This window comes from Ornithorhynchus anatinus, chromosome 3 (assembly GCF_004115215.2).
Source record: "Ornithorhynchus anatinus isolate Pmale09 chromosome 3, mOrnAna1.pri.v4, whole genome shotgun sequence".
Taxonomy (NCBI): Eukaryota; Metazoa; Chordata; class Mammalia; order Monotremata; family Ornithorhynchidae; genus Ornithorhynchus; species Ornithorhynchus anatinus.
In genome coordinates, this window is record NC_041730.1 from 7,684,585 (window position 1) to 7,712,568 (window position 27,984).

At 55.8% G+C, this 27,984-nt stretch overlaps 2 protein-coding genes across 2 annotated transcripts in view; both read left to right on the forward strand.

Moving 5' to 3' along the window:
• PTPN5 (protein tyrosine phosphatase non-receptor type 5) overlaps positions 1–10,114 on the forward strand; it is a 51,243-nt gene extending 41,129 nt beyond the window's left edge. The window contains exons 8-14 of the mRNA XM_029061802.1: positions 901–985; positions 3,558–3,637; positions 5,025–5,162; positions 5,860–5,970; positions 7,286–7,446; positions 8,480–8,593; positions 9,928–10,114. Coding sequence (XP_028917635.1) covers positions 901–985; positions 3,558–3,637; positions 5,025–5,162; positions 5,860–5,970; positions 7,286–7,446; positions 8,480–8,593; positions 9,928–10,021 — 783 coding nt within the window. The 3' untranslated portion in view covers positions 10,022–10,114. The remainder of the gene's footprint in view (positions 1–900; positions 986–3,557; positions 3,638–5,024; positions 5,163–5,859; positions 5,971–7,285; positions 7,447–8,479; positions 8,594–9,927) is intronic.
• A 7,685-nt stretch (positions 10,115–17,799) lies between these two features.
• Positions 17,800–27,984, forward strand: part of IGSF22 (immunoglobulin superfamily member 22) — a 35,467-nt gene continuing 25,282 nt past the window's right edge. Inside the window, 7 exon segments of the mRNA XM_029061696.1 lie at positions 17,800–17,971; positions 18,370–18,501; positions 20,490–20,626; positions 22,405–22,504; positions 23,847–23,886; positions 25,154–25,328; positions 26,998–27,111. Of these exon segments, the coding sequence (XP_028917529.1) occupies positions 17,800–17,971; positions 18,370–18,501; positions 20,490–20,626; positions 22,405–22,504; positions 23,847–23,886; positions 25,154–25,328; positions 26,998–27,111 (870 nt within the window).

Consider the following 27,984-nt stretch of genomic DNA (forward strand, 5'->3'; position numbering starts at 1 on the left):
CAGAGGAGGAAACCGAGACCCAGAGAAGTGAAATGACTCGCTCAAGGTCACCCAGCAGGCCAAGGGAAGAACTGGGACTCGAACCCGGGTCTCTTGATTCCCCGCCCCGGGTTCTTTCCGCTGGGCCGCCTTGCCTTCCCGCTCTGTCGCCCCACTTCCATTTTCCAGGCCGGAGCAGGGCTCTTCCTTCTGAGTTCCTGGGGCCACTTAGACTGTGAGCCCCAAGCGGGACAGAGACTGTGTCCAACCTGATTATCTCGTATCTACTCCGGCGTTTAGCCCAGTGCTCGGCACACAGTAGATGCTTAACGAATACCATCGTCATCGTCGGCCTCACCGGCGGTCTTGGAGCCAGTCAGGTGGTGCCCAGCCGAGGGAGGAAGATCCAACAGCTTTATTCTCCTCTCTCCCACTCCCCTGCTTTAACTCTTCCTTTTGATCCGGAGAAGTCGGAAGCGGGGAGAAGGACGTTCGGTGATGCCTGCTTAGACTAGACTGGCGATGCCCACGCCAGTGCCCGCGGCGAGTATAAGGCATCCCGCCCCATTCAGTTGCCTTGGCGTAAGTTGGCACCCCGGCAGATGGGGCTTTCTGAGAGCCACACTCCCCTAGATCAGGCAGGGAAGCCCTGAGCTCGACGTAATTGAGCCGTGGGGAGATCTTTTCCACCTTTCAGGTTTGGGGGCTTCTTGGGCTTAGCCCTGCCCCCGCGCAGGCCACCAGGCAGAACTGCCACCTGGACTTGGATCCTCCCTGTCTCATGTCGGGGGCAGGGAGGCTCGGGGGTCGGGGAGGAAGCCGGAACGAAACCGCCAAGTGCTTGGTACGGTGCTCTGCACACGGTAAGAGCTCAACAAATATGACAATGAAAGAATGAATCCCATGTCCATCTTCCGGCAGGAAATACCAATGAACTTCGTGGACCCCAAGGAGTACGACATTCCGGGTTTAGTACGGAAAAATCGGTACAAGACAATCCTCCCCAGTGAGTATCCAGACCCTTTTGGAGGCTGAAGTAGTGGAAGCTTCAGATTTGGGGCCCCACTTCGTGTCTCTAAGCAACAGTCACCCTCAAATCCTTTTCCCTCACCAGGCTGCTTTCCTTCTTCCTACGGTGACTGTGCTCTCCCTGTTATATATGTTCCAAATTGTTTCTGGGTCAATCTGTTTCCTCCCCATCCGAGCCCTGAGCTGGGCGGGGGAGGAGGAGGGGGCTCACTTGGAGGCTGAGGCTCAGAGCAGTCCACCCCCTCCGGGTGTCCCAGAGGCGGTAAGGCTAGGGGATGCACCCAGAGTCTCCCGTGATGCGGCTGGGGGCTCCCAAGCGCCCGCTCCCTGGGTCCCTGAGTCCACACCGAAAAAAGGCAGGGGCCAGGCCGAGGCCCCCATACCCTGGGCTGGCTTGGTTCTGATTCTGGGCATCCCACAGCAGAGGGGTCCGGGGGTCAAACCTCCTTTTTTAGAAGGGGGGAGTATTTGTTAAGTGCTTACTATGTGCCAGGCACTGTGCCAAGCACCGAGGTGGGTACCAGCGAATCAGACTGGACCAAATCCACAGAAGTCCAGAGAAGCAACGTGGCTTAGTGGCAAGAGCACGGGCTTGGGAGTCAGAGGACGTGGGTTCTAATCCCACCCCCGCCACTTGTCTCCCTTGTGACCTTTGGCAAGTCACTTCACTTCTCTGGGCCTCAGTCCCTCACCTGTAAAATGGGGATTAAGAGTGAGCCCCACGTGGGACAACCTGATTACCTTGTATCTACCCCAGCGTTTAGAACAGTGCCTGGCACACAGGAAGCACATGACAAATACCATCATCATCATCCCGCATGGGGCTCACAGCCTCGATCCCCCTTTTACAGTCGAACGAACCGAGGCCCAGAGAAGCGAGTGGCCTTGCCCGAGGTCACGCAGCAGACACGCGGCAGAGCCTGGATTAGAATGCAGGTCCTTCCGACTCCGGGCCCGTGACCTAGCCACTAGGCCTCGCGGTTTCTTCTCTGGCAACGTCTTCCTCTGGGAAGATGCCCTGTCTGCAGCTTCCCAAGGGGAGTCACCTTCGGGGAGTTGGGGACCCCAGAGAAAGGGGTCTCCAGAGCCCCAAGGCACAGAGCAGAGATTCCAAGGGAGCAGCAGAGCTAATTCCCGATGCGGAGACAAAGCCGGCTTCCCACTCCCATCCTGGGCAGGGAGACGGCCCCTGCTGCTGAGAAAGAGAAACAACAGGATACATTTCCTCCTGCTTATTTTTTTATGGGCATCCAGTTACACAATCAATCCGTGGTCTTTATTGAGCACTTTCTTATTCAGTCTTAATATCTCCTGGCTGTCAATAATCTGCTATCGTGCTGCTCCAAGCACTTATCCTATCCCACCTTGACTACTGCATCAGCCTCCTCGTGGACTTCCCTGCCTCCTGTCTCTCCCCACCCCGCTCCATACTTCACTCTGCTGACCGGATCATCTGTCTTAAAAAAAAAAGTTCAGTCCCTATCTCCGACATTCCTTACGAATCTCCAGTGATTGCCCATAACTCTGCATCAAACAGAAATTCCTTACCACGGGCTTTAAAACACTCCATCGGCTTGCCCCCTCCAATCTTACCTTGCTGATTTCCTACTACAACCCAGCACGCTCGATTCACTCTTTTTACATCAACCTACTCATCGTCCCTCGATCGCATCTGTCTCGTCGCCTACCCATTTCCTGTGTCCTCCCTCCGACCCGGAACTTCCTTCTCCTTCCTATCTGACAGACCACCCCCTCTGCCTACCTTCAAAGCCTTATGAAATTCACTTCTCCTCCAGGAGCCCTTCCCTAAGCCCTCATCTCTCTTACTCCTTCTCCATTCCGTCACTCTTGCATTTGGATCTGCTAACAACAATAATAATGGTAATTATTATTATTATTATTGTATTTGTTAAGCGCTTACCACGTGCCAGGCACTGCACTAAGCGCTGACCTTTAAGCACTTGGTAGTCACCACACCCTCACGCCACCCAGTAAGCAATAAATCAAATTTATTGATTGTGGGAAGGGAACATCTCTACCAACTCTGTTGTGGTGTACTCTCCCGAGCGCTTAGTACAGTGCTCCTCACACAGTGCCCTTCCCTCAATAGATGCCATTAATAAATAGATTGATTGATTGATCTAGCTAGTGGCCGTCCTGACCTTCCTCTGAATCCAGATCTGCAGTTATTCATCCTTGGGGAGGAAGGGGGTGGAAGGGGCGTTCAGGGGCGGGATGTCTCAGCAACTACTCTTCCCTCAGAAGCAGCGTGGTGTAGTGGATAGAGCATGGGCCTCGGAGCCAGAAGGTCAAGGTTTCTAATCCTGGCTCTGCCACTTGACTACTGTGTGACTTTGGGCCAGTCATTTCACTTCTCTGGGCCTCAGTGACCTCATCTGGAAAAAGGGGATTGAGATTGTGAGCCTCACATGGGACAAGGATTGTGTCCAACCCCATTTGTTTGTATCCACTCCAGCGCTCAGAGCAGTGCCTGTTACATAGTATGCCCTTAACAAATACCAGGATTATTATTATTCCCTCCCTTGCAGACCCCCACAGCAGGGTATGCCTGACCTCACCGGACCAGGACGATCCACTGAGCTCCTACATCAACGCTAACTACATCAGGGTGAGAATCCGCCCCCTCCCACCCACTCCAGGGCTGTTCTGAGTCCTCGTGCATTGGGCCCTGGGCCTTTCCCACAGAAGGGGGTGATCACTGCTTAATCCAGCCTCCCCTCCCCCATCTCAGGAGGCCCGGGGGTCTCTGACCCCTCTGCTTCTGTCACTCCGACCCCAAGGAGATTGGGCATCCGAACATTTGGCCAAACCTTTGTAAAAATCGCTCAAGTGGCCGCTGCATCTAGCCTCGACAGAGTGGTCGAGTTGGGCGCCCTGGCCCTGGATGGATCCCGCCACTTCGGGTTTCTTGACTCCAGCGGGGCGGGAGATGAGGGGCTGTGGCTCTTCGTTACTCAGGCCAGGGCTCCCCCTATCCGAAACCGGGAAGTGTCAAGGTAAAATCCGGGCTCTCCCCACCGGAGAGACCTAGGATCACAACTGGGATACATGCTCCTTGATAACAACGTTACATAGCGTGAACCTGGGTGATAATGATGTTATATTGGGTGAACCTGGGTGATAATGATGGTATAAAGGGTAAAGCTGGTGACTAAGCCCCCTTTTTCTCTTCTCCCCTTTCCTTCTGCGTCGTCCTGACTTGCTCCCTTTATTCATCTCCCGTCCTCGCCTCACAGCACTTATGTACATATCTAGAATTTATTTATTTTTAGTAATGTTTGTCTCCTCCTCTAGACTATGAGCTTGATGTGGGAATGTGTCTATTGTTAAATCCTCTTCTTCCAAGTGCTTAGTACAGTGCTCTGCACACAGTAAGCACTCAATAAATATGACTGAATGACTGCTGTCTTTCCAGGCCTGGTACTACTACTACTACTAATAATAATAATTGTGGTATTTGTTAAGTGCTGACCATGTGCTGGGGTGGATACAGCACTTGGACCCAGTCCCTGCCCTGCTTGGGGCTCAGAGTCTTAATGCCCATTACATTATCTCATGACAGATGAGATAACTGAGGCACAGAAAAGTTAAGCGATGAAAATGGTGGTATTTGTTAAACTCTTACTATGTGCCAAGCACTGTTTTAAGCACTGGGGTAGATACAAGGTAAACAGGTTGTCCCACATGGGGCTCACAGTCTTCATCCCCATTTACAGATGAGGGAACTGAGGCCCAGGGAAGTTAAGTGACTTGCCCAAGGTGGCGGGGTGGGGATTAGAACCCACGACCTCTGACTGTCAAACCCGTGGTCTTTCCACTAAGCCACGTTGCTTCTAAACTGTTATATAGAGCGAGCCTGGGTGATAACGATGCTCTATAGGGTGAATCTGGGGGAGAATCATGATGTGGGTGACTGCGTGATTCCCGCCCCCACAGTGGCAGGAGCGCAGAATTATTATTAATTTTTTTTTGCATACGCTGTGTCTGGTTGGCAGGGTTATGGAGACGAGGAGAAGGTGTACATTGCTACTCAGGGGCCGATCGTCAACACCGTCAGTGACTTCTGGAGGATGGTGTGGCAGGAGCGCTCGCCTATCATTGTCATGATCACCAACATCGAGGAGATGAATGAGGTATCGCCACCCCTCCGCCCGAGAGACGGGGGTTGGGTGGGTGAGGTTAACCTGGGGGAAGCTTTGGATTTAGCACCTCCCCAGGCCCCTAAAATCAGAGCAGCTCCCCCCTCCCGCCTCCCAGCACCTCTCAAAGAGAAGCCGGGGTATGCAGAAACGCCGAACCTTAGCTAGAATGGAAAGACTCTGGGGCACAGAGATCCAGGCTCTGGGACCAGAGAGTATTGTGGGGAGATGGGGGTGCCTGGATAGAAGTGAGGGGGCCCCCTGACTCTGCTCTATCCATAAAGTGCCCCCGCCCCTGCTTATTGCAAAACTGCAAGTGACTGTGACCCCTCTGAGATCAGGGCCCACTGGTCCCAGCCCCCAGGGCTATGGCAGGAAGGAAGGGGCAGAGGAGATCTCACACTGCTAGTCTCCACCTCCCTGGCTTCCCTGGGGCAGACGCTGCGGTCCGGGGGGGTGAGGGGAGTTGCTCCGAGGGGCTGGGAGTGTGACGGGCAAGGGGGTGGACGTACACTGTTGAGGGACCGCCCCCATCCCCGCTTTCTAAGCGCCGAATATTTACCCACCCAATTTTAGACACTCAACTGGCCGACTCGGAGGGCGGGCAGGGCCAGATCTTGGGGTTGGAGTCGGCAGAGGGCCGGGCGCGGAGGACGTTGCCGGAACGTGCCGCCGTGCGTGTTGTCCCCAGAAATGCACCGAGTACTGGCCGGAGCATCAGGTCGTGTACGAAGGGATAGAGGTCACCGTGAGACGCGTCATTCAGGCAGATGACTACCGCCTGAGACTCATCACCCTGAGGGTAAGGCCCAGGCCTCCTTCCCTCCCTGTCCCTCCCCACCTGGCTGGGAGCTGAGCGGCAGCAGGGCCTAATGGAAAGAGACGGGCCTGGGAGTCAGAGGATGTGGGTTCTAATTCCGGCTCTGCTGCGTGTCTGCCGTGTGACCTCGGGCAATGGTTCTGTTACCTCATCTGCGAAATGGGGATCAAGATGGTGAGCCTCATGTGGGACAGTGACTCAGCCCAACCTGACCTTGTAGCTACCCCAGTGATTAGAACAGTGCTTGGCACAGAGTAAGCACTTAACAAATACCGTAATCATTATTATTATTATTATTATGGATAGTAGACATGATCCCTGGTCTCCAGGAACTTCCAAACTAGCATCAGGGTCATCAGGGAGCCTGAAGCAGCTGGGGTTTTTTTTTAATGGCATTTGTTAAGACCTTACCATGTTTCAAGCACTGTTCTAAACCCTCGGGTAGATACAAGTTAATCAGAGAAGACCCAGCCCCTGTTCCACATGGAGCTCGTAATTTATGAAGGAGGGAGAGTGGATATCTTATCCCTCTTGAAACAGATGAGGAAACGGAGGCCCAGAAAGGTTAAGTGACTTGCCCAAGATCACTCATCAGGCCAGTGGCAAAGCCAGAATGAGAATATGGGTCTCTCGACTCTCAGCTCCGTGCTCTTTCCTCTAGCCTGGCTACCTCTGATCTTTCCCAAGGGGACTCCTGTCCAGGCACTGTATATTTACGCAGCAGGGCTTAGTGTTAAGTTTGGCACAAGGTAAGCACCTAATATCCCCTCTCAGGATCGCATCTGGAGAGTTTCCGGTACTCTACCAGTCTCCGCGGTGGGAGGGAGAGTCAAGCGGAGGCCTACCCATCCCATTTTTGGCTTGGGTAGCGGCTAGCGAGTGGCAGGCCATCTGCTACAAGTCAAAACTCACCTGTGCTGGGCAGCAGCTGCAGGGGAGAGAGTCGAGGGTGGAAACTTGAGTTTACTGTGCGGAAGAAGGTACTGGTAAACCACTTCTGGATTTTTACCAAGAAAACAGTACCGATCTACTACCAGAATGATTGCAGTTGGAGAGTGGGGGATTCTGGGAGTTGTGTCCACGGAGTCGCTATGGGTCGGACGCGGACTCGACCGCATGAGACAAGACAAGCACCCAATAAATGCCAGCGTCAGCCTTGTTACTGGGAGCATGAGGGAACCTCCTGGCATTTCCAGTTCCTTTCCTCTGGGTCGTGAGGGTCAGAGACGGAGAGAGAGGCAGGGGCAGAGGTGAGGCCTTGTCGTGGTGTCGGTGCTGACCGCGGGTGTCCCGGCAGAGTGGGGACGAGGTGCGGAGCCTGAGGCACTACTGGTTCACGTCCTGGCCGGACCAGAAGACCCCGGACCAGGCCCCGCCGCTGCTGCAGCTGGTGCGAGAGGTGGAGGAGGCCAGGCAGCACGGCCAGCGGAGAGGCCCCCCGGTCATTGTCCACTGCAGGTGGGTCCCTGCACCTCCCCCCGCCCCCCACTGCAGGTGGGCCCCTGCAGCTGGGTTCTTGCACCCCTCCCCGCCCCCAACCATCCCTGTCTGCTGCAGGTGGGTCCCTGCACCCCATCCCACTTCCCCTTTTCCTCTGTCACGTGTCTGCTCTGTGACCCTGGGCAAGGCACTTCATTTCTCTTTTACCTCCTCATCTACAAAATGGGGATTGAGACCGTGAGCCCCGTCTGGGACGGGGACTGTGTCCAACCCGATTTGCTTGTATTCGTTCATTCAGTCATATTTATTGAGAGCTTACTGTGTGCACAGCACTGTTGGAATGTACAGTTCGGCAACCAGATAGACAACCCCTGCCCAACGACGGGCTCACAGTCTAAAGGGGGAGACAGATAGCAAAACAAAACAAGTAGACAGGCATCAATATCATCAAAATAGATAAATAGAATCATAGGTATATACGTATCATTAATAAAATAGAGTAATAAATAATATATACAAATAAATGCAAGTCCTGTGGGGAGGGGAAGGGGGTAGAGCAGAGGGAGGGAATAGGGGGAACGGGGAGGGGAGGAGGGGCGGAGGGAAAGGGAGGGCTCAGGCCGGGAAGGCCTCCTGGAAGAGGTGAGCTCTCAGTAGGGCTTTGAAGAGGGGAAGAGACCTAGTTTGGCGGATGTGAGGAGGGAGGGCGTTCCAGGTCAGTGGCAGGACGTGGGCCGGGGTCGACGGCGGGACAGGCGAGAACGAGGTAAAGTGAAGAGGTTAGCGTATCTAGCCCAGCGCTTAGAGTGCCTGTTAATAAGGGCTTAACGAATACCATACTTATAATAATATATATTATTATTTTTATTATCTCGGCCTCCCTGGTCATGGCTCGCTCCGGGTGGGTACCTGAGGCATTAGTGTGCAGCTCCTGGGCCTCGTAGAAGGCCTTTGCCCTCCCCCCCGCCCCAGAACCCCCCCGATCCGGCCTGCCGCCCCCCGCCCCCCCCCCCCCACCCGGCCTGCCCTCCCCTGGCCATCTGTCATCCAGTGCAGGGATCGGGAGGACCGGCTGCTTCATCGCCACCAGCATCTGCTGCCAGCAGCTGAAGAACGAGGGCATCGTGGACATCTTGCGGACGACCTGCCAACTGAGGCAGGACCGGTGCGTGATCCCGGGGCAGCAGGAACAGTTCGGCAGACCTCCTTGCCGAGGAGGTCCCCGACCCCTTCCCAACCCCACCTCCCCGGGCTAGCGTATGGGCCCGGATGTGGTCTCTGGGCAGCGGGCTCCAGCTGCCGCCCTAGTCGGGTCTCTAGGAAGCAGCCTTCCGGCCCTAGAAAGCTCACAACCTAGCAAGCTCGTGTGCGGGCGTGGGGAAGGGGATGGATGGGTGAGATGATTACGGGGAGGGGGCCCTTTCTGGGGTCTTCAGACTCCCAGTCCTGTGCTCTTTCCATTAGGCCATGCCACCTCGCCTTTTCTTTCATTCGGTCGTATTTATTGAGCGCTGACCCATTCATTCATTCACTAGGTGCTTAGCACAGGGTTCTACACACAGTAAGTGCTCAATAAATACGATCGAATGAATCCGTATTAAGCTCTTGGGAGAGTACAGTATAGCACACGCAGACACGTTCCTGCCCACGGCGAGCTCACGGTGTAGAGGGGGAGATGGACATTAATATAAATAAACAAGTAGATAAATTACAGTTATATGCAGATATATACGTACGTGCTGGGGATGGGAGGGAGAATGAATGGAGGAGCAAGTGAGAGCAGCGCAGAAAGGGGTGGGAGAAGAGGAGAGGAGGGCTTAGTCAGGGAAGGCTTCTTGGAGGAGATGTGCCTTCAGTAAGGCTTCGAAGTGGGGGAGAGCAATTGTCTGATATGAAGACCGATATGCTGACTGTGGGCAGTCCACTGTGCTAAGCACTTGGAAGAGTACAGTACAGCAATAAGACATATTCCCTGCCCACAACGAGCTTACGTACTTATTGAGCGCTTTCTGTGTGCAGAGTATTGTACTGAGTGCCTGAGAGAGTACGATATAACAAAAACCAGACACATTCCCTGCCCACAGTGAGCTTACAGTCTAGAGGGGAGACATTAATCGAAATAAATAAATTATAGGTATGTACAGAAGGGTTGTGGGGCTGGGAAGGGGGAATGAATCAAGGGAGCGAGTCAGGGCGACACAGAAGGGAGAGGGAGAAGAGGTAAGGAGGGCTCAGTCAGGGAAGACCTCTTGGAGGAGTTGGGCTTTCAACAACCTTTGAAGGGGGAGAGAGTAATCGTGTGTCGGATACGAGGAGGGAGGGCGTTCCAGGTCAGAGGTGAGACGTGGGTGAGGGGTCAACGGTGAGATAGATGAGATGGAAGTACAGCGAGAGGGTTAGCGTTAGAGCAAGGCCCCCGTCTCCCTTGTTGACCCTGCTCGGCCCCTGTGTCCATCTTGGCTGTGGGATGTCCTCAATTCTGCCCTGCTCTCTCCTCAGGGGCGGAATGATCCAGACCTGCGAGCAGTACCAGTTTGTGCACCATGTCATGAGCCTGTACGAAAAGCAGCTCTCTCGGGCAGCAGAGGAGTGACCCCTCGCCCCCACCTCCCTCGACCCCCATTCCCGGCCGGGCCCTGGGTGAAAACGGCGGAACCCCCGGGCTGGGGTCCCCCTGTGACCCAGCGGCGACCTTGGCCCTGCCCAGCTTCATTTCCTCTTGGTCTTGCTTTCCTCTCGCTCTACTTTGCATCGGCATTTGAGAACTGAGCGGCCCCTCCCGCCCCTGCCCGGTGCAGGGACCCCGGCCCCCGCTCCCCTGCCTTCCCAGACGCCCCCGCCCCCGAGGCCCGGCCCCGGCCGGCCCAGTGGCCCACCCGGCTGGCTGGTTTTAACGACGACTTAATCGCTAATCGATCCAAATCCCACGACGCTCTGAATGTCCTGCTGAGGTGTGTGCTGTACGTCCACGAAGCTTGGGAGCCCGTTTTTTGCCTTTTCTGATGTTTTTATCCGGAAACTACCGAATACTGTGTCTGTGCGCCCCTCGCCGCGCCCCCACCGGGGCCCTGGTCCGATGGGACGGGGCTGGGGCCGGAACCCAAACGTGAGCCCCGAGAGGCAGCCTGCCGGGGGACGGTCCCCTTGCGTGGCCTGCTGGGGAGGAGGCAGGAGTGGCTTCAGCCACCCCCTTCCCCCACTCTGGGCTCTCTTGCTCCCATTCATGCCCCCCGACCCCCCTCTCTGTCCCCTCCTCCTTGGCTCCAGCCCGGAGAACGCCAAGGGGAAAACCAGTCTTGATCTCCAATTCCCACAGCCGCCCCGGATACTTCCTCCGGGCCCGGTCAGCCCGATCTGATCCTTCCTGCTTGGGCCCAGTGGGCTTAAACCCTGCATTCCCGGAGCAAGTGTAGCTGGGGAGTGGGGGAGAGCTGGGGGTTCTCAGTGACCCAATCCCCCCATCCCTCTGCCCGGCGGGGAGGAAACGGGGAATCCAGCCCTGCCCGAGGTCCGCTCTCGAGAGGCCGGGCAGGCGGGGGTGAGGAGAGTCCCTTGGCTGGCCCGTTGTGCCGATGTTTTCCTGTGTCACTGTGGGGAAAGCACTTCCCGAAAACTCACTGCGTATATCTGCGTGTGTTCCCGTATCCATGTGTGTAGAGAACTCATCAGCAGGGTGTGCATGACTTTGGCAATGTGTGTTATCTTGGGGCCCCATGGTTTTATTGCTGAATTGAAATATTTATTCAATGGCAGTCACTTGGTGTCTTTTTATAATCCCGCTCGTGGTCATTGAATAGAGCAATAAACTTGAGCATTTTGAGCATAATTGTCTACCGCCTCTGTCTCACTCCCTTCCTTCCCTCGCTCACGCGGTTGCTTCAGTGGCTCTCTCTGGAGCAGGGGGAACGTGGGAGGGGGTTTCCCCAGAGCCCACAGGTGCCACGGTTGTGGAGAGTTCTCACGTTATCTCTCTCTTTCTCTCTCTCACGTGGGTGGAGTCCACTCCTGTTTCCTCCTGGGTGGTCACCAATCCCTCTCCAACCCAGTTAGAAGCAGGGGGTCCTAGTGGATAGAGCACAGGTCCGGGAATCAGAAGGATCCGAGTCCTAGGCCCGGCTCCCCACTTGTCTGCTGTGTGACTTTGGGCAAATCACCTAACTTCTCTGTGCCTTAGTCGCCTCACCTGTAAAATGGGGATTAAGACTGTGAGCCCCCTGTGGGACCTGGACTGTGTCCAACCCGATTGGTTTATATCCGCTCCAGTGCTTAGTACAGTCCTAACAAATACCATAAAAAAAACACAACTCAAGCTTTTTGTTCTAGGATATAATCTTCCAGGTCCCTGGAGAACCAGGGTTAAAGGCTTTTCGCTTCCCCCTCCAGCTCCAGAAAGCTGTGTTGCCTAGTGGAAAGAGAACAGGACCAGGGAGCGAGGAGAGACAGGCTTTAATCCTGGCTCCAACACTTACCCGCTGGGTGATCTTGGACAGGTCACCTAACTGCCTTCTTTTATGGTTTTTAAAAGCTTACTATGTGCCAGGCACTGTTCTAAGTGCTGGGGAAGATAAAGTCCCTGTGTCACGTGGGTCTCAGTCTTAATCCCCATTTTACAGACAAGGTAACCGAGGCACCAGGAAGTTAAGTGATTTGCCCAAGGTCACACTGCAGACAAGATTAGAACCCGGGTTCTTCTGACTCTCGGGTCTAGGCTCTCTCTATGAAGCCACACTGCTTCTCAGCTGTGCCCGCTTCCTCTTCTGTAAAAATCGGTGTTAAGTACCTGTTCTCCCGCTTAGATCGGGAGCCCCAGGGGGTCGAGGACTGTAACCCGTCTGCCTATATTGTAGAAACCCCAGGTTTTAGTGTGGTGACTGGTACTTTGGAATTGTATTTACTAAGTGCCCACTGTGGTTATCAAGTGCTGTCCCAGGCCTGGTTTGGTTGAGGATGGGAGAGTCTTCCTGGCTAAACCGATGAGGGTCTGTTGCTTCAGGAAGCCGGGGTCGGACGTGTGTCACTGAGTCTGGGGTCGGGAGTCGGGGGACAGGGTTGGAGGGAGCAAGTGATCGGTTGTTCAGGTCCTTAGGGGCTGGGCCTTTGCCTGCCTCCACCACCTCAGGGCCAGGTGCAAACCCTCGTGCCATCTCAGGGGCAAGGCAGCCGTGGGTGGAGGCGGAAGCTGCGTCCCGGCTTCCCGTAGGCCTGTGGGTAAGTCTTCCGTGGTCTAACTGCAGCTGGCACCTTGTCAAAACCCTTCCCGGGTGCCTAGGCGATGAAAGGCCTGGGTCGGGCGGGGCGGTCTGCCCTCCTCCGAACCTGAGCCCGCGCCTCCTCTGAGGTTGGGGTCCCACGGGCTTCGCCCCGCACTTCCCCTTGAGCCCCTCCCCGGACTTCTCTGACCGCTCCTCCCCCACCCCTCCTCCCCTCCGGCGGGCCGACCCCCCGCCCCCAACTTTGTGAGTCCCTGCGGCAGCTGCAAGTGGTGGCTTTTCCCTTGTAAGGTCGGGAGCGTGCGGCGGGGGGCTCCCCTGGGCCCGCGGGGGGATCCGGAGCCAGGCCTGGCGAGTCCTCCAGCTTTATTCTTAACCGGAGCCCCTGGGACAGGGAGGCTGCGATGCCAAGGCATGAGCCAGAAGAGGATGGGGCCAGCCAGGGGCTCGAGGAGGAGGAGGAGGAGGGAAGGTCTCCCAAGGTAGCCGGAGAGTAGGGCTGGCCAGCTTCGTGGCCGTGAGGCCCTGGCTCGGGATGGCTTCTGTCTGCCGCCAGACCTGACCGAAAGGCATCCGACTGGTCCAGTCAGTCGGTCGACTGTATTTATTGAATGCTTACTGTGTGCACAGCATTGTACTAAACACCTGGGAGAGTACAATGTACCAATAGATAGACACATTCCCTGTGTCTGAGAAGCCCCCTACACCCGGCCACGTTTCCAGGCCCAACTCAGCAGACAAGGCCCCAGGTGGAAGACGATGGAGGAGTTGAATCTGAGAGTGTGATGTCTGTTACATAAGTGTAATTTATTCATGTTAACGTCCGTCGCCTCCGCTGGACCGTAAGGTCACTGTGGGCAGGGAACGTGTCTGTTTGTTGTTGTACTCTCCCACGTGCTTAGTCCAGTGTTCTGCACACAGAAAGTGCTCAATGAATAAATAATAGTAAATAATAATCACTACGTGACGGGCATGGTACTAAGCGCTGGGGTGGATACAAGGTAATCGGGTTGTCCCACCTGGGGTTCAAAGTCTCAAATCTCCATTTTATAGATGAAGTAACTGCGGCTCAGAGAAGTGAAGTTACTTGCCCAAGGTCCCACAACAGACAAGAGGCGGAGTCGGGATTGGATTAAATGATGATGATGGTATCTGGTAAGCGCTTACCGTGTGCCAAGCACTGATTGATGGACCTGACTGACAGACCGCCCTCTTCAGCAAGGACGGTCCCTTCTGCGAGTTCGACCGGCCGGGCCCGTGGATGGAACCCAGAGAGGGACTCCGCCGGGCACCGGGCCCAGGTTTGGCCAGTTCGGCCGGGGCCTAGCCCTACAGGGCCAACTCCCGGGAAGCCGAGCCCGGACACCGACGCCCCAGACTGGAGATGAGAGCATGGACTCTCCGTCCAGCTGGATCCTTCTTCCCCTTAATGTTCAGAAGCGGACACGCCAAGCCGGAACAACCCGACTTACTAGGTGCCAGGCACTGCAGCGTGGCCTCCTGGCGAGAGCATGGGCTTGGGAGTCATGGGTTCTACCCCAGCTCCTCCACTTGTCTTGTGTGACCTTGGGCAAGTCACTTCACTGCTCTGGGCCTCAGTTTCCTCATCTGGAAAATGGGGATTGAGACTGTGAGCCCCATGTGGGACAGGGACTGCGTCCAACCCAATTGGCTTGTATCTGTCCCAGTGCTCAGACCAGGGCTTGGCACAAAGTAAGTACTTAACAAATGCCATCATCGTTATTATTATTATTATTATTACGAAGCGCCGGGAGAGCTACAGGTTAATCAGGTTGGACGCGGTCAACGTCCCACAGGGGGCTCAGACTCTTAATCCCCATTTTCTAGATGAGGTAACGGAGGCCCAGAGAAGTGACGTGATTTGCCCAAGGTCACACAGCAGACCAGTGGCAGAGCCAGGATTAGAACACAGGTCCGCTGACTCCCAGGTCTGCGGTCTATCCACTAAACCGTGCTGCTTAGAACATCTTAAGTGTTTGACAAATACCATAAAAAAAAATGAGTGATCGCACCGACTTTCTACTTACTTGGGGAGACAGAGTGGCCTGTGACCTCTGGAAGGTCACCGGCTCCCCTACCCCATCTGTGCAGCTGTCTCTGCCGGGCCTGGGAAGGAATACCCCCGCGGGGACCGGTGTATTTAAAGGCACGTCATTTCTACCCCGTGTTTGTTCCCAACCGAGCGAGGAAGCAGCCGCCGCCTCGACGTCCCTGACCCTGCGAGTGCGAGGGGCCACCGAGATCGGCCCGAGTCGGAAGGTAGAGTTTCCCAGAAGCCACTTTTCCTTCTCCACAATAGGGGATGGGGGCACCGCCAACTGCCCTTACCCCAGAATTCTGGGGGCCGGGATGGTGGCATTGAGAACAGGGGGTGGGCACCGAGGCGAGGAGGTCACTGAGGGGGGCAGGGGGAGAGAAAAGAGTCTGAAAGGGGGGGGGAAGGAGAGAGGCTCCCCACATTGACCCTCGGTTTCCCCGTGTCTGGGAAAGGCCCGGGCATGGGGTCGAGGGCATTTTCACGGCTTGGCCTTTCCCCGTCCGCAGACTTTCCCAAAGAGTTACAGAGGTCACCTGGAAGGTCGCGGTCACCGGGGAGCCTGAGGGGTCACCTGCTCAGCCCTGCCCCGACCCCTCACCGGAGGGGAGCACCGGGCCCCAGAACGCCCGGCAAGCAACGAGGAGGGCAGGTCAGACCAGGGAGAGCACCGGGTCTTGTCTCTGGCTCCCGCCCTGCTCTCTCAGAGCATCTCCTGCCTCAGTCTTCCCGGCTGTACAATGGGCAGGCAGCAGGAATTTGCTAAGAGGCTGCTGGGGAAGTTCAATCGAATTTATCGAGCGCTTACTGTGGGCAGAGCACTGTACTGAGGGCTTGGGATGTACGGTTCGGCGACAGATAGAGACAATCCCTGCCATCGACGAGTTTACAGGAAGTGCCCCAGGCTTTCAGAGGGAGGACAGTCTGGAGGCAGTTTGGCTATTTCCCCAGCATAATAACGTTATTTGTTAAGCGCTTACTGTGTGCCAGGTACTGTACTAAGCGCTGGGGTGGATACAAGCTAATCGGATTGGACACAGCCCCTCGCGATGATGACGATGACGGTGATGATGGCATTTGTTAAGCACTTACTATGTGCAAAGCACTGCTCTAAGTGCTGGAGAGGATAGAAGGTGATCAGGTTGTCCCACGTGGGGTTCACAGTCTTAATCCCCATTTTACAGATGAGGTCACTGAGGCCCAGAGAAGTGAAGTGACTTGCCCACGGTCACACAGCGGACAAGTAGAGGAGTGGAGAATAGAACCCATGTCCTTCTGAGACCCCCATGCCCGAGCCCTATCCACTACACCATGCTGCTTCTGCAGCCCAGAGACTGGAGGGGCTCTTCCAGGGTCTTCCTGTCCCTCCCCCTGCCTCCGGCCCACTGTTCGCCAGGTTCCCCCGGCCTTACTGGTTCTGGGGATCCCCCCCCCCCCCGTCCCAGCGGAGTGGATTGTGCTCCTAATTAGGCCCGCGGGAGGCTCGCCGGAGCTGGGGAGGGCCGAGCCGCGCTCCTCTGGGCTAATTCTCTCCCCCTCGAGGACCCGGGCAAGTCATTAGCACCGGTAATTACGAGCTCCACACCGGCCCCAGAGCTGGGAACCTGGGAACCGCCGTGTGACATTAATAACCGTCACAGGCTTCCCCTGGTTCTTCCCGGAGACCCGCTGCTGGTCGGCTCCGGAGGAGGGTGGGGAGGGCCTCGGGGGCAGCCGGAGGAACCAACTCCAGCAGAATCTGGGGGCGGAGACCCCTGAACCCCCTCCCCACCCCGCCCACCTTCCAGGATAAATATCTATTTTTGCTGGGAGCAGCGTGGCCCGATGGATGGAGCGAGGGCCTGGGAGTCAGGAGGTCGTGGGTTCTAATTCCACCTCCACCACTTGCCTGCTCTGTGACCTCGGGAGAGTGACTTCGCTTCCCTGGCCTCAGTTCCCTCATCTGTAAAATGGGGATAAAGACTGAGAGCCCCATAATGATAATCATAACGGTATTTGTTAAGCGCTTACTATGTGCCGAGCACTGTTCTGAGCACTGGGGTGGATACAAGGTAATCAGGTTGTCCGACGTGGGGCTCACAGCCTTAATCCCCATTTTACAAATGAGGTAACTGAGGCACGGAGAAGCGGCTTGTCCGAGGTCACACAGCAGCCGAGCGGCGGAGTCAGGATTAGAACCCACATCCTCTCACTCCCAAGCCCGGGCTCTTTCCACTAAGCCTATGTGGGACAGGGACCGTGTCCCAACTCATTATCTTGGACCTACACCGGCGCTTAGAACAGTGCTTGGTATATAGTAAGTGCTTAACAAATACCATGATTATTATCATCATTCCTACTATTATCCGTCCCAAGGATGACCCCCTTTCTCTTCCCCAGGGAGAAGGAAGACCATCTCTCCGGGGACCCCTGACGTCAGCCAGGGGTGGAGGTCGTCGAGGGACCCTTCGGGCCGGTTCCCCGAGTGAGGCGTGGGCCAGGACCGGCGACTCCCTCCAGGGGTTGCCCACCAGGGCCCAGAGGAGCGGAGCACCCCCCGCGCTCCGGACCCACATCGCCAGCTGACCCCGGGGCGGAGGCCGGAGGCCAGGCCGCTGAGCCACTCTGAGAAGGGAGGCTAAAACAGGTCATGATCCCTCGATCCCTTGCGGCGGGGTGAGGGCGGAGCACGTGCCCTGGTGGGGGGCAGCTGAGGACGGGCTGAGGGGAAGGGAGCGGGGCCTTAGAGAAACAGCGTGGCGTAGTGGATGGAGCGTGGGGCCGGAAGCCAGAAGGTCGTGGGTTTTCATCCGGACCGCCACTCGTCTGCTGTGTGACCTTGGGCGAGTCGCTTCATTTCTCTGGGCCTCGGTCACCTCATCGGTTAAATGGGGAACAGGACTGTGAGCCCCACCTGGGACGGGGACTGTGTCCAACCCGATTTGCTTGTATCCACCCCAGGACTTAATACAGTGCCTGGCACATAGTAAGTGCTTAACCAATGCCGTTATTATTATTGTAATTAATAATTCCAGGGGGACAGGGAAGAGGCAGATCTGACAGCCCTCTCCCCCGCCACCGAAGCCGACCTCCTTCTCCCACAGGTGTCCCCGGACCTCCGTCAGCATGACGTCCGCGGGCATGGGGCACGTGTCCAGGCAGGAGCACGTGTCCGTGCAGGAGCACGTGTCCGTGCAGGAGCACGTGACCGTGCAGGAGCACGTGTCCGTGGAGTTCTCCAGCTCCAGTTCCAGCTCCCACGTGCAGAGGTTCTCCCAGACGACCAAGGTTGTGGGAGGTAGGTCGTCCCCCTCACTCCCCCGCCCGGCTCACGGCCTGGTGGATACAGCACGGGCCTGGGAACCGGAAGGACCTGGGTTCTAATCCCGGCTCGGCCGTTTGTCTGCCGTGCGGTCTTGGGTTTCTCTGGGCCTCATCTGTGAAAGGGGGACTACGACCGAGAGCCCTGTGTGGGACAGGGACTGCGTCCCACCTGATTATCTCGCATCTACCCCAGTGCTTGGAAGGGTGCCTGGCCCATAATAAGCATTTGACAGATACCGCGGTTATTATTATTATTATGACTTCACAGAAGCAAGGCCTCAGCCCTTCTCCCTGGGTGGCACAGTTGAACCCTGTCCTTTCCCCACCCTGCCCCAGTGGTGACCCCCCCACCCCCTTGCCTCGCCCTCACAGAGGAAGTCGTGTCCAGGAAGACCTCTGCCACGGTGGAGCACTTCAGGCTGGTGACCCACAGCTCAACCATCCCCGAGGGGGAGAGTGTCCCAGAGTTCGTGGATAAGCCGCACCCCATCACCGCTGCAGAAGGTCCGTCCCCCCCCCCCAACCTCTCCCCCGTCCCCCCGCCCCGGAACAAACCAACCCGCTCCCCGTGCCCCCGCTCGGCAGCTGCTCTCCTCCTCTAGATTATAAACTCACCGTGGGCAGGGAATGGCGCCGTTTATTCGTCGTACTTGCTCGTGCTCTCAGTGCAGCGCTCTGCGCACAGGAAGCGCTCGATAAATACGACCGAGCGAACGAATGAATCCCGACCTTCCCCGATTGAGCCCCTTTGTCATCAACCTCATCGAGCAGCGTGGCTCAGTGGAAAGAGCACGGGCTGGGGAGTCAGCGGTCATGGGTTCGAATCCAGACTCTGCCACTTGTCAGCTGTGTGACTGCGGGCAAGTCACTCGACTTCTCGGGGCCTCAGTTACCTCATCTGTAAAATGGGGATGAAGACCGTGGGCCTCGTGGGTCAATCTGATGAGCCTGTATCTACCCCAGCGCTTAGAACGGTGCTCGGCACATAGTAAGTGCTCAACAAATACCAACATTATTATTATTATTATTATCATCATCGATGGTATTTATTCGTTCGATGGTATTTATTGAGCGCTTACTTTGTGCAGAGCACCGTACTAAGCGCTTGGGGGAATACGATGCAACAATAAACGGACAGATGAACAGAATTTCCTCAGCTCCCTCTCCCTTCTGCATCGCCTATTCACTTGGATCTGTAACTTCTGGGAATCTGACATTCGCCCCGCCGGCAGCCCCACCGCATTTATGTACATAACTGTAAATTATACATTATAAATTATTCATTTATATTAATGTCCATCTCCCCCTCTAGACTGTAAGCTTGTTGTGGGCAGGGAACATGTCTACCGACTCCGTTGTACTCTCCCAAGTGCTCAGTGTACTGCTCTTCATACGGTAAATGCCCAATAAATACCGACGATGATGATGATGATGATCGATCGGTCAATCCATCAGTGGTATTTATTGAGTGCTTACTGCGTGCAGAGCACTGTATTAAGCGCTTAGGAAAGTGCAATACCACACAGTTGGATGATGATGATGACGACGGCTGGAGCCTCAGGCTCCCATGGACGTTCATTCGTTCAGTCGTATTGATCGAGCGCTTACTGTGTGCAGAGCACTGGACTAAAGCGCTTGGGAGAGGACAGTACAACCATAAACAGACATACTCCCTGACCACAGTGAGCTTACGGTCTAGACTTCAGCATGGCCTAGTGGCAAGAGCACGGGCTTGGGGGTCAGAGGACGTGGGTTCTAATCCTGGCTCCGACACGTGTCTGCTGTGTGACCTAGGGAGAGTCACTTCACTTCTCTGGGCCTCAGTTCCCTCAGCTGTAACTTGGGGGTTAAAACCGAGTCTCATGCGGGACAGGGACTGCGTCCAAAGTGATTAACTTGTATCGACCCTAGTTCTTAGAACAGTGCTTGGCACATAGTAAGCGCTTAAGCACCATTATTATTATTATTATGTCTGGAGTACTTGAGAAGCAGTGTGGCTCAGTGGAAAGAGCCTGGGCTTAAGAGTCAGAGGTCACGGGTTCGAATTCCGGCTCCGCCACCTGTCAGCTGGGTGACTTTGGGCGAGTCACTTCACTTCTCGGTGCCTCAGTTCCCTCATCTGTAAAATGGGGCTGAAGGCCGTGAGCCTCACGTGGGGCAACCCGATGTCCCCGTATCTCCCCCGGCGCTTAGAACGGTGCTCGGCACATAGGAAGCGCTTAACAGATACCAACATTACGAGGCCAGTTGCCTTTGCTCGGGATGTGAACGGGAAGTAACTGCCCTCCCCCGTCGGTGACCGGTCCGGCGAAAACGGGCTCCGAGAGGATCTTCCCTCCCCATTGCCGGAGGGTGTTCTAAGTTTAGGGTCGGGACGGTCCGGGGGCCTGTCAACCTGCAGAAGCAGGGCCGCGTCCCCAGGTGAGATGGAGGAGGCAAAGAAATCTAAACTTTCCCTCCCCGCCGTCGCTCCCGCCTGGCCCCGACGCCAGGAGACAAGGCCGTGTTCCGGGCCAGAGTGACGGGCAGCCCCAAACCCACCGTGACCTGGAAGAGAGAGAGCGGGCTCCCCATCAAGGAAAGCGCCAAGATCTTCTACGACAGCATCAATAAGGAGTACGTGCTGAAGGTACGGACCAGGCCGGCCAGGGGAGGGGCGGGGAGGCGGGAGGACCCGAAAGAGGCGACGAGGAAAGCGGCAGCGTGGCCCGGTGGCTAGAGCACGGGCCTGGGAGTCAGAAGGACCTGGATTCTAATCCCGGGCTCCACCACTTGTCTGTGCGTGACCTTGAGCAGGTCACTTGACTTCTCTGCGCCTCAGTTACCTGAGCTGTAAAATGGGGATTGAGACTGGGAGCCCCACGTGGGACAGGGACTGTGTCCTACCCGATTTGGTTGGATCCACCCCAGCGCTTAGTTGGGTGCCTGGCCCACAGTAAGTGCTTAACATACAGTATTATTAAGTATTATTAAGTGCGGTATTTACTGAGCACCTATTGTGTGCCAAGCCCTGGGAAAAAAATACACTGGTGAGAAGTAGGCCGGATCTCTGGTCCCAGAGGGGCTCACCATGTAAGAATAGGTAAAAATGGGAGAGACACGTAATGAAAACACGAGAGCAAGCTTAAAGACCAGAACGGTGCAAAGTGTGATAAGAGCAATGGATACTCCGGCTGGAAGAGCGGAGTCGGAGACGCCTCACGGCTCGGCTTTGGAGTCCGAGGTCATGGGTTCGAATCCCGGCTCGGCCACTCGTCGGCTGTGTGACTGGGGGCGAGTCGCTTCACCTCTCTGTGCCTCAGTTACCTCATCTGTAAAATGGGGATGAAGACCGTGAGCCCCACGTGGGACCACCTGATTCCCCTGTGTCTACCCCAGCGCTTAGAACAGCGCCCTGCACATAGTAAGCGCTTAGCAAATACCAACAGTATTATTATTATTATTAATCCAACAGTCACAACCCCGGCCCCAGCCACAACCGTCCCAATTTATATTATCATTATTATATTTGTTAAGCACTTACTATGTGCCAAGCACTGCGCTAAATGCTAGGGTAGATACAAGATATTCAGGTCAGAGCAGTCCCTGTCCCACATGGGGCTCACGGTCTAAGTAGAGGGAGTCGAAATTAATCCCCGTTTTACAGATCAGAAAAATGAGGCCCAGAGAAGCGAAGTGACTTGCCCAAGGTCGCACGGCAGACCAGTGGCGGAGTCGGCGGTAGAACCCAGATCCTCTGACTGCCGGTCTGGAGCTCTTGCCACTAGGCCGCTAGGCCACCAGAGGAGCAGCGTGGCCCAGTGGAAAGAGCACGGGCTGGGGAGTCACAGATCATGGGTTCAAATCCCAGCTCTGACTCTTGTCAGCTGTGTGACTTTGGGCAAGTCACTTCACTTCTCTGTGCCTCAGTGACCTCATCTGTAAAGTGGGCATTGAGACTGTGAGCCCCATGTGGGACAATCTGATCACCTTGTATCCTCCCCAGCGTTTAGAACAGTGTTTTGCATATAGTAAGCGCTTAACAAATACCATCGTATTTGTTACCTATATATATATAGGCCAAGCTGCTTCTCGTGCACTCTGCAGCTGCTGGTTTTTCCCTCTTCATTCAGTAGTATTTATTGAGCGCTCACTATGTGCAGAGCACTGTACTGAGCGCTTGGAATGGACAATTCAGCAACAGATAGAGACCATCCCTGCCCAATGACGGGCTTACAGTCTATCTGGGGCCGAGACGGGGAGCCGGGAGACCAGGTCCGGAGAAGCACGAGCATCACCGTCATCACGAATGGCCCGGGCCTCACCCGGCAATGCCTACCCGTCCCCACTGTGACCCCGCTGCCCTTCCCACGGACCCCCCCCGGCGGGATTGGCCCTCCCGACCGCTCCCCCCGCCCTTCTCTCCAGCTGGAGCCGCTCGCCTCGGACGACTCCGACAACTACAAGTGCATTGCAGCCAACAGCCACGCGGACGCCATCTACACCATGTCCCTCCTGGTGACCGAAAGTGAGTCTGAGGCCAGGGGGCCGAGCGGGGAGGGCATGGGGGGCGGCGCGTCCGGGGGGGGCTGACTGGAAGCTTCTGGAAAAGATGGAGTCGGAGGGGCCTGAGGGAGGCAGGAACAGAGGTGAGGAAGGGAGCGTCGGTGCGGATGAGGGTACGGGAAGGAAGGGGGGGGGCGTCAGAGTGGGGCCTCCACTCTCTCTAACTCCTCCTCGGGCTCTACTGCCCAAGAGACAGAGTGGCCAACCAGCAGACTAAAAATGTGACGGTAATAAGATACCGTAAAACGTCCATTTTATTTATAACGGCCTCCAGGCCGGGGAACTCATCCCCAGAGACAACTGACTCACGGAGCCGGGGAAGAAGATTCTCTCCGCCGCAAGCCCGAAGATGGTCCGGTCATAGCTGGGTGATGGGGCAGCGAGGCGTGTGACCGGGCCCTGGGTCATTCTGGGACTCTGGGCATCCGTCCAGTCCCCGCAATCCCTTCACCTTCATAACGGTGGTATCTATTAGAGCTTACTACGTGCTAAGCCCTCTATTAGAGCTTACTACGTGCTAAGCCCCTACTAACCACTGAGGCAGATACAAGATAACCAGGTCAGACTCAGTCCCTGTCCCATATGGGGTTCACAGGGTAAGGGGGAGGGAGGACGGGTATTGAACACCCATTTGATAGTTGAGGAAACTGAGGCACAGAAGCGGCTTGGGCCAAGACCGTCCAGCAGACAAATGGTGGGGCAAGAATTAGAATGGTGGGGGAAGATTAGAACTCCCAGGCCCCTGCTCTTTCCATCGGGCCACTAAGTCATGCTGAAATCAACTGAGAAGCTGGCCTAGTCAAAAGAGCACAGGCCCGGGAGTCGGAGGACCTGAGTTCTAATCCTGGATCCACCATTTGTCTGCTCCACGACCTTGGCCAAGTCACTTCACTCCTCTGGGCCTCGGTCACCTCATCTATAAAACGGGGATTGAGACCGTGAGCCCCATGTGGGACGTGGACTGTGTTCCACCTGATTAGCCCGTATCTACCCCAGGGCTCGGTACAGTGCCTGGCAAGTAGTAAGCGCTTGACAAATACAATTAATGAATTATTCATTCATTACCCACTGTGTCCTGAGCACCGCACGCATCTACAAGATGTGTTTCAGGGAGCTTACGGCCTACTGGGGGAGACAGGAGGACATAAATTATTTGCAAATAGTGGGACCAGAAGATCCAACTGGTAGGGAAGACGAATGAATAAGAGAATAGGTAGAGGGCTTAGATCGCTCTGAACGTAAGCGCTAAGGACAGCGGCTGGATCGTTTGTCTAACTACTGACGGTGTCGACCTTGGTCCTTAGGCCAGGAAAAGATGGATTTCAAGAAGATGCTGAAGAAAAGGTAAGACTTAGCGGGCAATCAATCCTGTATATTGAGCACTTACTATGTACAGAGCACTGTATTAAGCGCTTGGGAGAGGACGGTACAATAGTATTATAATACGATAGGCACGTTCCTTGTCCGCGACGAGCTTACAGTCTAGACAGGAAAACCGACGTTAAAATAAATAAATAACGGATAGGGACATAATAATAATAATAATAATGCTGGTATTTGTTAAGCGCTTACTATGTGCAGAGCACTGTTCTAAGCGCTGGGGTAGATACAGGGTAATCAGGTTGTCCCACGTGAGGCTCACAGTCAATCCTCATTTTACAGATGAGGTCGCTGAGGCCCAGAGAAGCGAAGTGACTTGCCCACAGTCACACAGCTGACAAGTGGCGGAGCCGGGATTAGAACCCACGACCTCTGACTCCCGAGCCCGGGCTCTTTCCACTGAGCCACGCTGCTTCTCTAAGCCCCAGGAGGCCGAGGGAGGGTTGGAGAAAGGGTGCATATCCAACCGGAAGGACGTCACGGCAGCATTTACCGAGTCACAGTTGAGCGGTACACTGTCGGTCAGTCAGTTGAGGGTATTTATTGAGTGCTTACTGTGTGCAGAGCACTTTACTAAGCGCTTGGGAGAGTATAATGCAGCAGAGTGACAATGGAAGAACTAAGCATCACGATACCTGCCCACGAGGAGCTCGAGGACCTTAAATCTCCTCACTGGTCAGTGGAGCCCCTCTTTCCCATCTCCACCGGCTCAGAGCCTGTCCAGACCAGCCCCCCACCCCAGACAGACCCTTATCACGTTGGATCGCCAAGTTTACTAGCCACCAGCTTCGAACCTCTTGTTGAACATAATAAGAATAATACTTGTTCAAGTGCTCACTATGTGCCAAGCACCATTCAGAGCACTGGGGTAGATACGAGTCAATCAGGTCGGACACGGTCCCTGTCCCACAAGGGGCTGACGCTCTCAATCCCCAATTTTACAAAGGAGATAACCGAGGTCCAGAGAAGAGAAGTGACTTGCTCAAGGTTATACAGCAGATACGTTGCGGAGCTGAGATTAGAACCCAGGTCCTTCTGACTCCCAGGCCCGTGGTCTGGCCCCTAGGCCGTTCTGCTGCAAGGGCGGGGGGATCTAGACTGCGACCCCGACTGACCCCTCCCACTTCGGCTCCTCCCCGACCTGTCGACGACCCGGGGAGCGGCTGAGGGCGGGGGAGAAGGCCCGGGGCCTCTGGCTGCCCCACCCCTTCCCGGTTCCGACCCCGTCCAGGGCACCGCCGGCTCCCAAGAAGCCACAGAAGGTGACCGACGAGAAGGAGATGCTGAAGATCCTGTCCAAGGTGCAGAAGAAGGACTTCGAGAAGGTCTGCCTGGAATACGGTTTCACCGACTTCCGCGGGCTGCTCAAGAAGCTCAAGGAGATGAAGAAGAAAGTGGAGGTGGAGGTCAGTGACCAGGGACCCCCCGAGGGAAGTCGGGGATACAGAGGAGTGAGCCTGGGGCCGACCTCCGGGCTGACCTTTCACCCCCAGGATGGTCACCCCGGCCCGCCCCGGCCACCGTCCCTTCTACCGGGGTGTCGAGAACTGGATTCTTTCTGGTGACTTGGCTAGCGCTGATTTTGTCCCATCGCCCTCCGCCACTCGTCCGCTGGGTGACTCTGGGCAAATCACTTGGCTCCTCCGTGCCTCCGTTAACTCATCTGTAAAACGGGGATTGAGACTGTGAGCCCCACGTGGGACCGGGACTGGGTCTAACCCCATTTGCTTGTATACATCCCAGTGCTCGGTAGAGTCCCTGACGCATAGTAAACGCTTAACGTGTACATTATCATCATTATTACTACTGTTATTACTGTCGTTGTTAGCGTTCCATAGACTGACCTCTCCAAACCCTCCTCCGGGAGGGGAATGGGTCTATCGATCAATCGTATTTACCGAGTGCTTACTGTGTGCAGAGCACTGTACTAAGCCCTTGGGAGAGGACAGTGTAACAGAGTTGGGACGTTCCCTGCCCACAGCAAAGTTGCAGTCTAGACGGGGAGACAGACGTTAATCAAAATAAATTATGGATAGAATAATAATAATGTTGGTATTTGTTAAGCGCTTACTATGTGCCGAGCACCGTTCTAAGCGCTGGGGGAGATACAGGGGAATCAGGTCGTCCCACGTGAGGCTCACAGTTGATCCCCATTGTACAGATGAGGTCACTGGGGCCCAGAGAAGTGAAGCGACTCGCCCACAGTCACACAGCTGACAAGTGGCCGAGCCGGGATTCGAACCCACGACCTCTGACTCCGAAAACCCAGGCTCTTTCCACCGAGCCGCGCCGATATGGACGTAAACGCCGTGGGGCTGGAGTAGGGGTGTGAATAAAGGGAGCGATAAAGGGTCTGTGTTGGGGGCAAACTCCAGGTCCCCTTGTAACTGGGCCTGGCAGCCCCTCCTTCATTCTTGGCCTAGTGGATAGAGAACGGGCTGGGAGTCAGAGGGATCTGGGTTCCAATCCCGGCTCTGCCGCCTGTCTTCCGTGTGACCTTAGGCAAGTCACTTCACTTCTCTGGGCCTCAGCCACCTCATCTGTAAAACGGGGATGGAGACTGTGAGCGCTTAACAAAAACGACAGTCATCATCACCTACCCCGGTGCTTAGTACAGTGCCTGGCACAAAGTAAGCGCTTAGCAAAGAGCATAAAAAAAAGAGTGAGGTCACCACCTCCTGTCGGACCAGTCTGAGGGACGGGCAGGTGGGCGGTGGGCGCGTTCAGAGGCTCGGCAGTGTCGTCCGCCACTCGTCTGCCGTGTGACCTTGGACAAGTCGCTTCACCGCTCCGGGCCTCAGCCGCCTCCTCTGTAAAATGGGGGTGAAGACTGAGAGCCCCATGCGGGACGGGGGCCGCGTCCGACGCCATCCGCTTGTATCTGCCGCGGCGCTTAGAACGGAGCTTGACATATAGTAAGCACTTAACGAATAACATCATCATCATCATCATCATTCCGAGGGCTGGGTCAGAGAGGAGATGGGAGGGAGAGAGGGATTCCCGGCTCTGGACGGGGAGGGGTTCGGGGGGAGACCCAGCGGGGACGGATCGGTCCCATCTCCCCGCGACTTTCAGGCCATCCGGATCCTCAAGCCACTGGAAGACTTGGAGGTCAAGGTGGACAGCACTGCAGTGTTTGACTGCATCCTGGAACTGAAGGACCCCAACATTAAGATGACTTGGTGCAAGGTGAGGGGAAACCCCATTGCCAGCGGGAGACGCCCCCCCCCAAAAAGAGGGGGTGGGACGGGCAGGGACGACCCCCCCCCCCAAACCAGAATCCCACGGTCCCTCCGACCCCTCATCTCGACGGTGAGGCCGATGGAACCAGAGATTCCCGCGGCTCGTCCGCCCACCTAGCGAGAGGCGGCACGGCCTGGTGGAAAGAGCACGGGCCTGGGAGTCGAGAGATCCGGGTGCCGATCCCGCCTCTGCTCCCGGCCTGCTAGGTCATCCCGGGTGAGTCACTTGAAGTCAGATTGTGAGTCCCGACTGGGACGGGGGACTGTGTTGGATCGGATTCTCTTTTATCCACCTGGGGCCTGGACTTTGGCGAGCACGTAACCAACTCCCCTGGATTCTGTTTATCGTGATTACGTTGTCTTGTTTTTGTCCACCCGTCTCCCCCGATTATTCATTCATTCAATAGTATTTATTGAGCACTCACTATGTGCAGAGCGCCGCACTGAGCGCTTGGAACGGACAAATCGGTAACAGATAGAGACGGTCCCCGCCCTCTGACGGGCTCACGGTCTGATCGGGGGAGACGGACGGACGAGTACAGTAGCGATAAATAGAATCGAGGCGATGGACGTCTCATTAAAACTATAGCAAATAAATAGAATCGAGGCGATGTACATCTCATTAACAGAATAAATAGGGTGATGAAGATATATACGGTCGAGCGGACGAGTACGGTGCCGAGGGGAGGGGAAGAGGGAGGGGGAGGAGCGGAGGGAAAGGGGCGGAAAAGAGGGTTTAGCTGCGGAGAGGTGTAGGGGGGTGTAGGGGGTGTAGAGGGAGCAGAGGGAAAGGGGGAGCTCAGTCTGGGAAGGCCTCTCG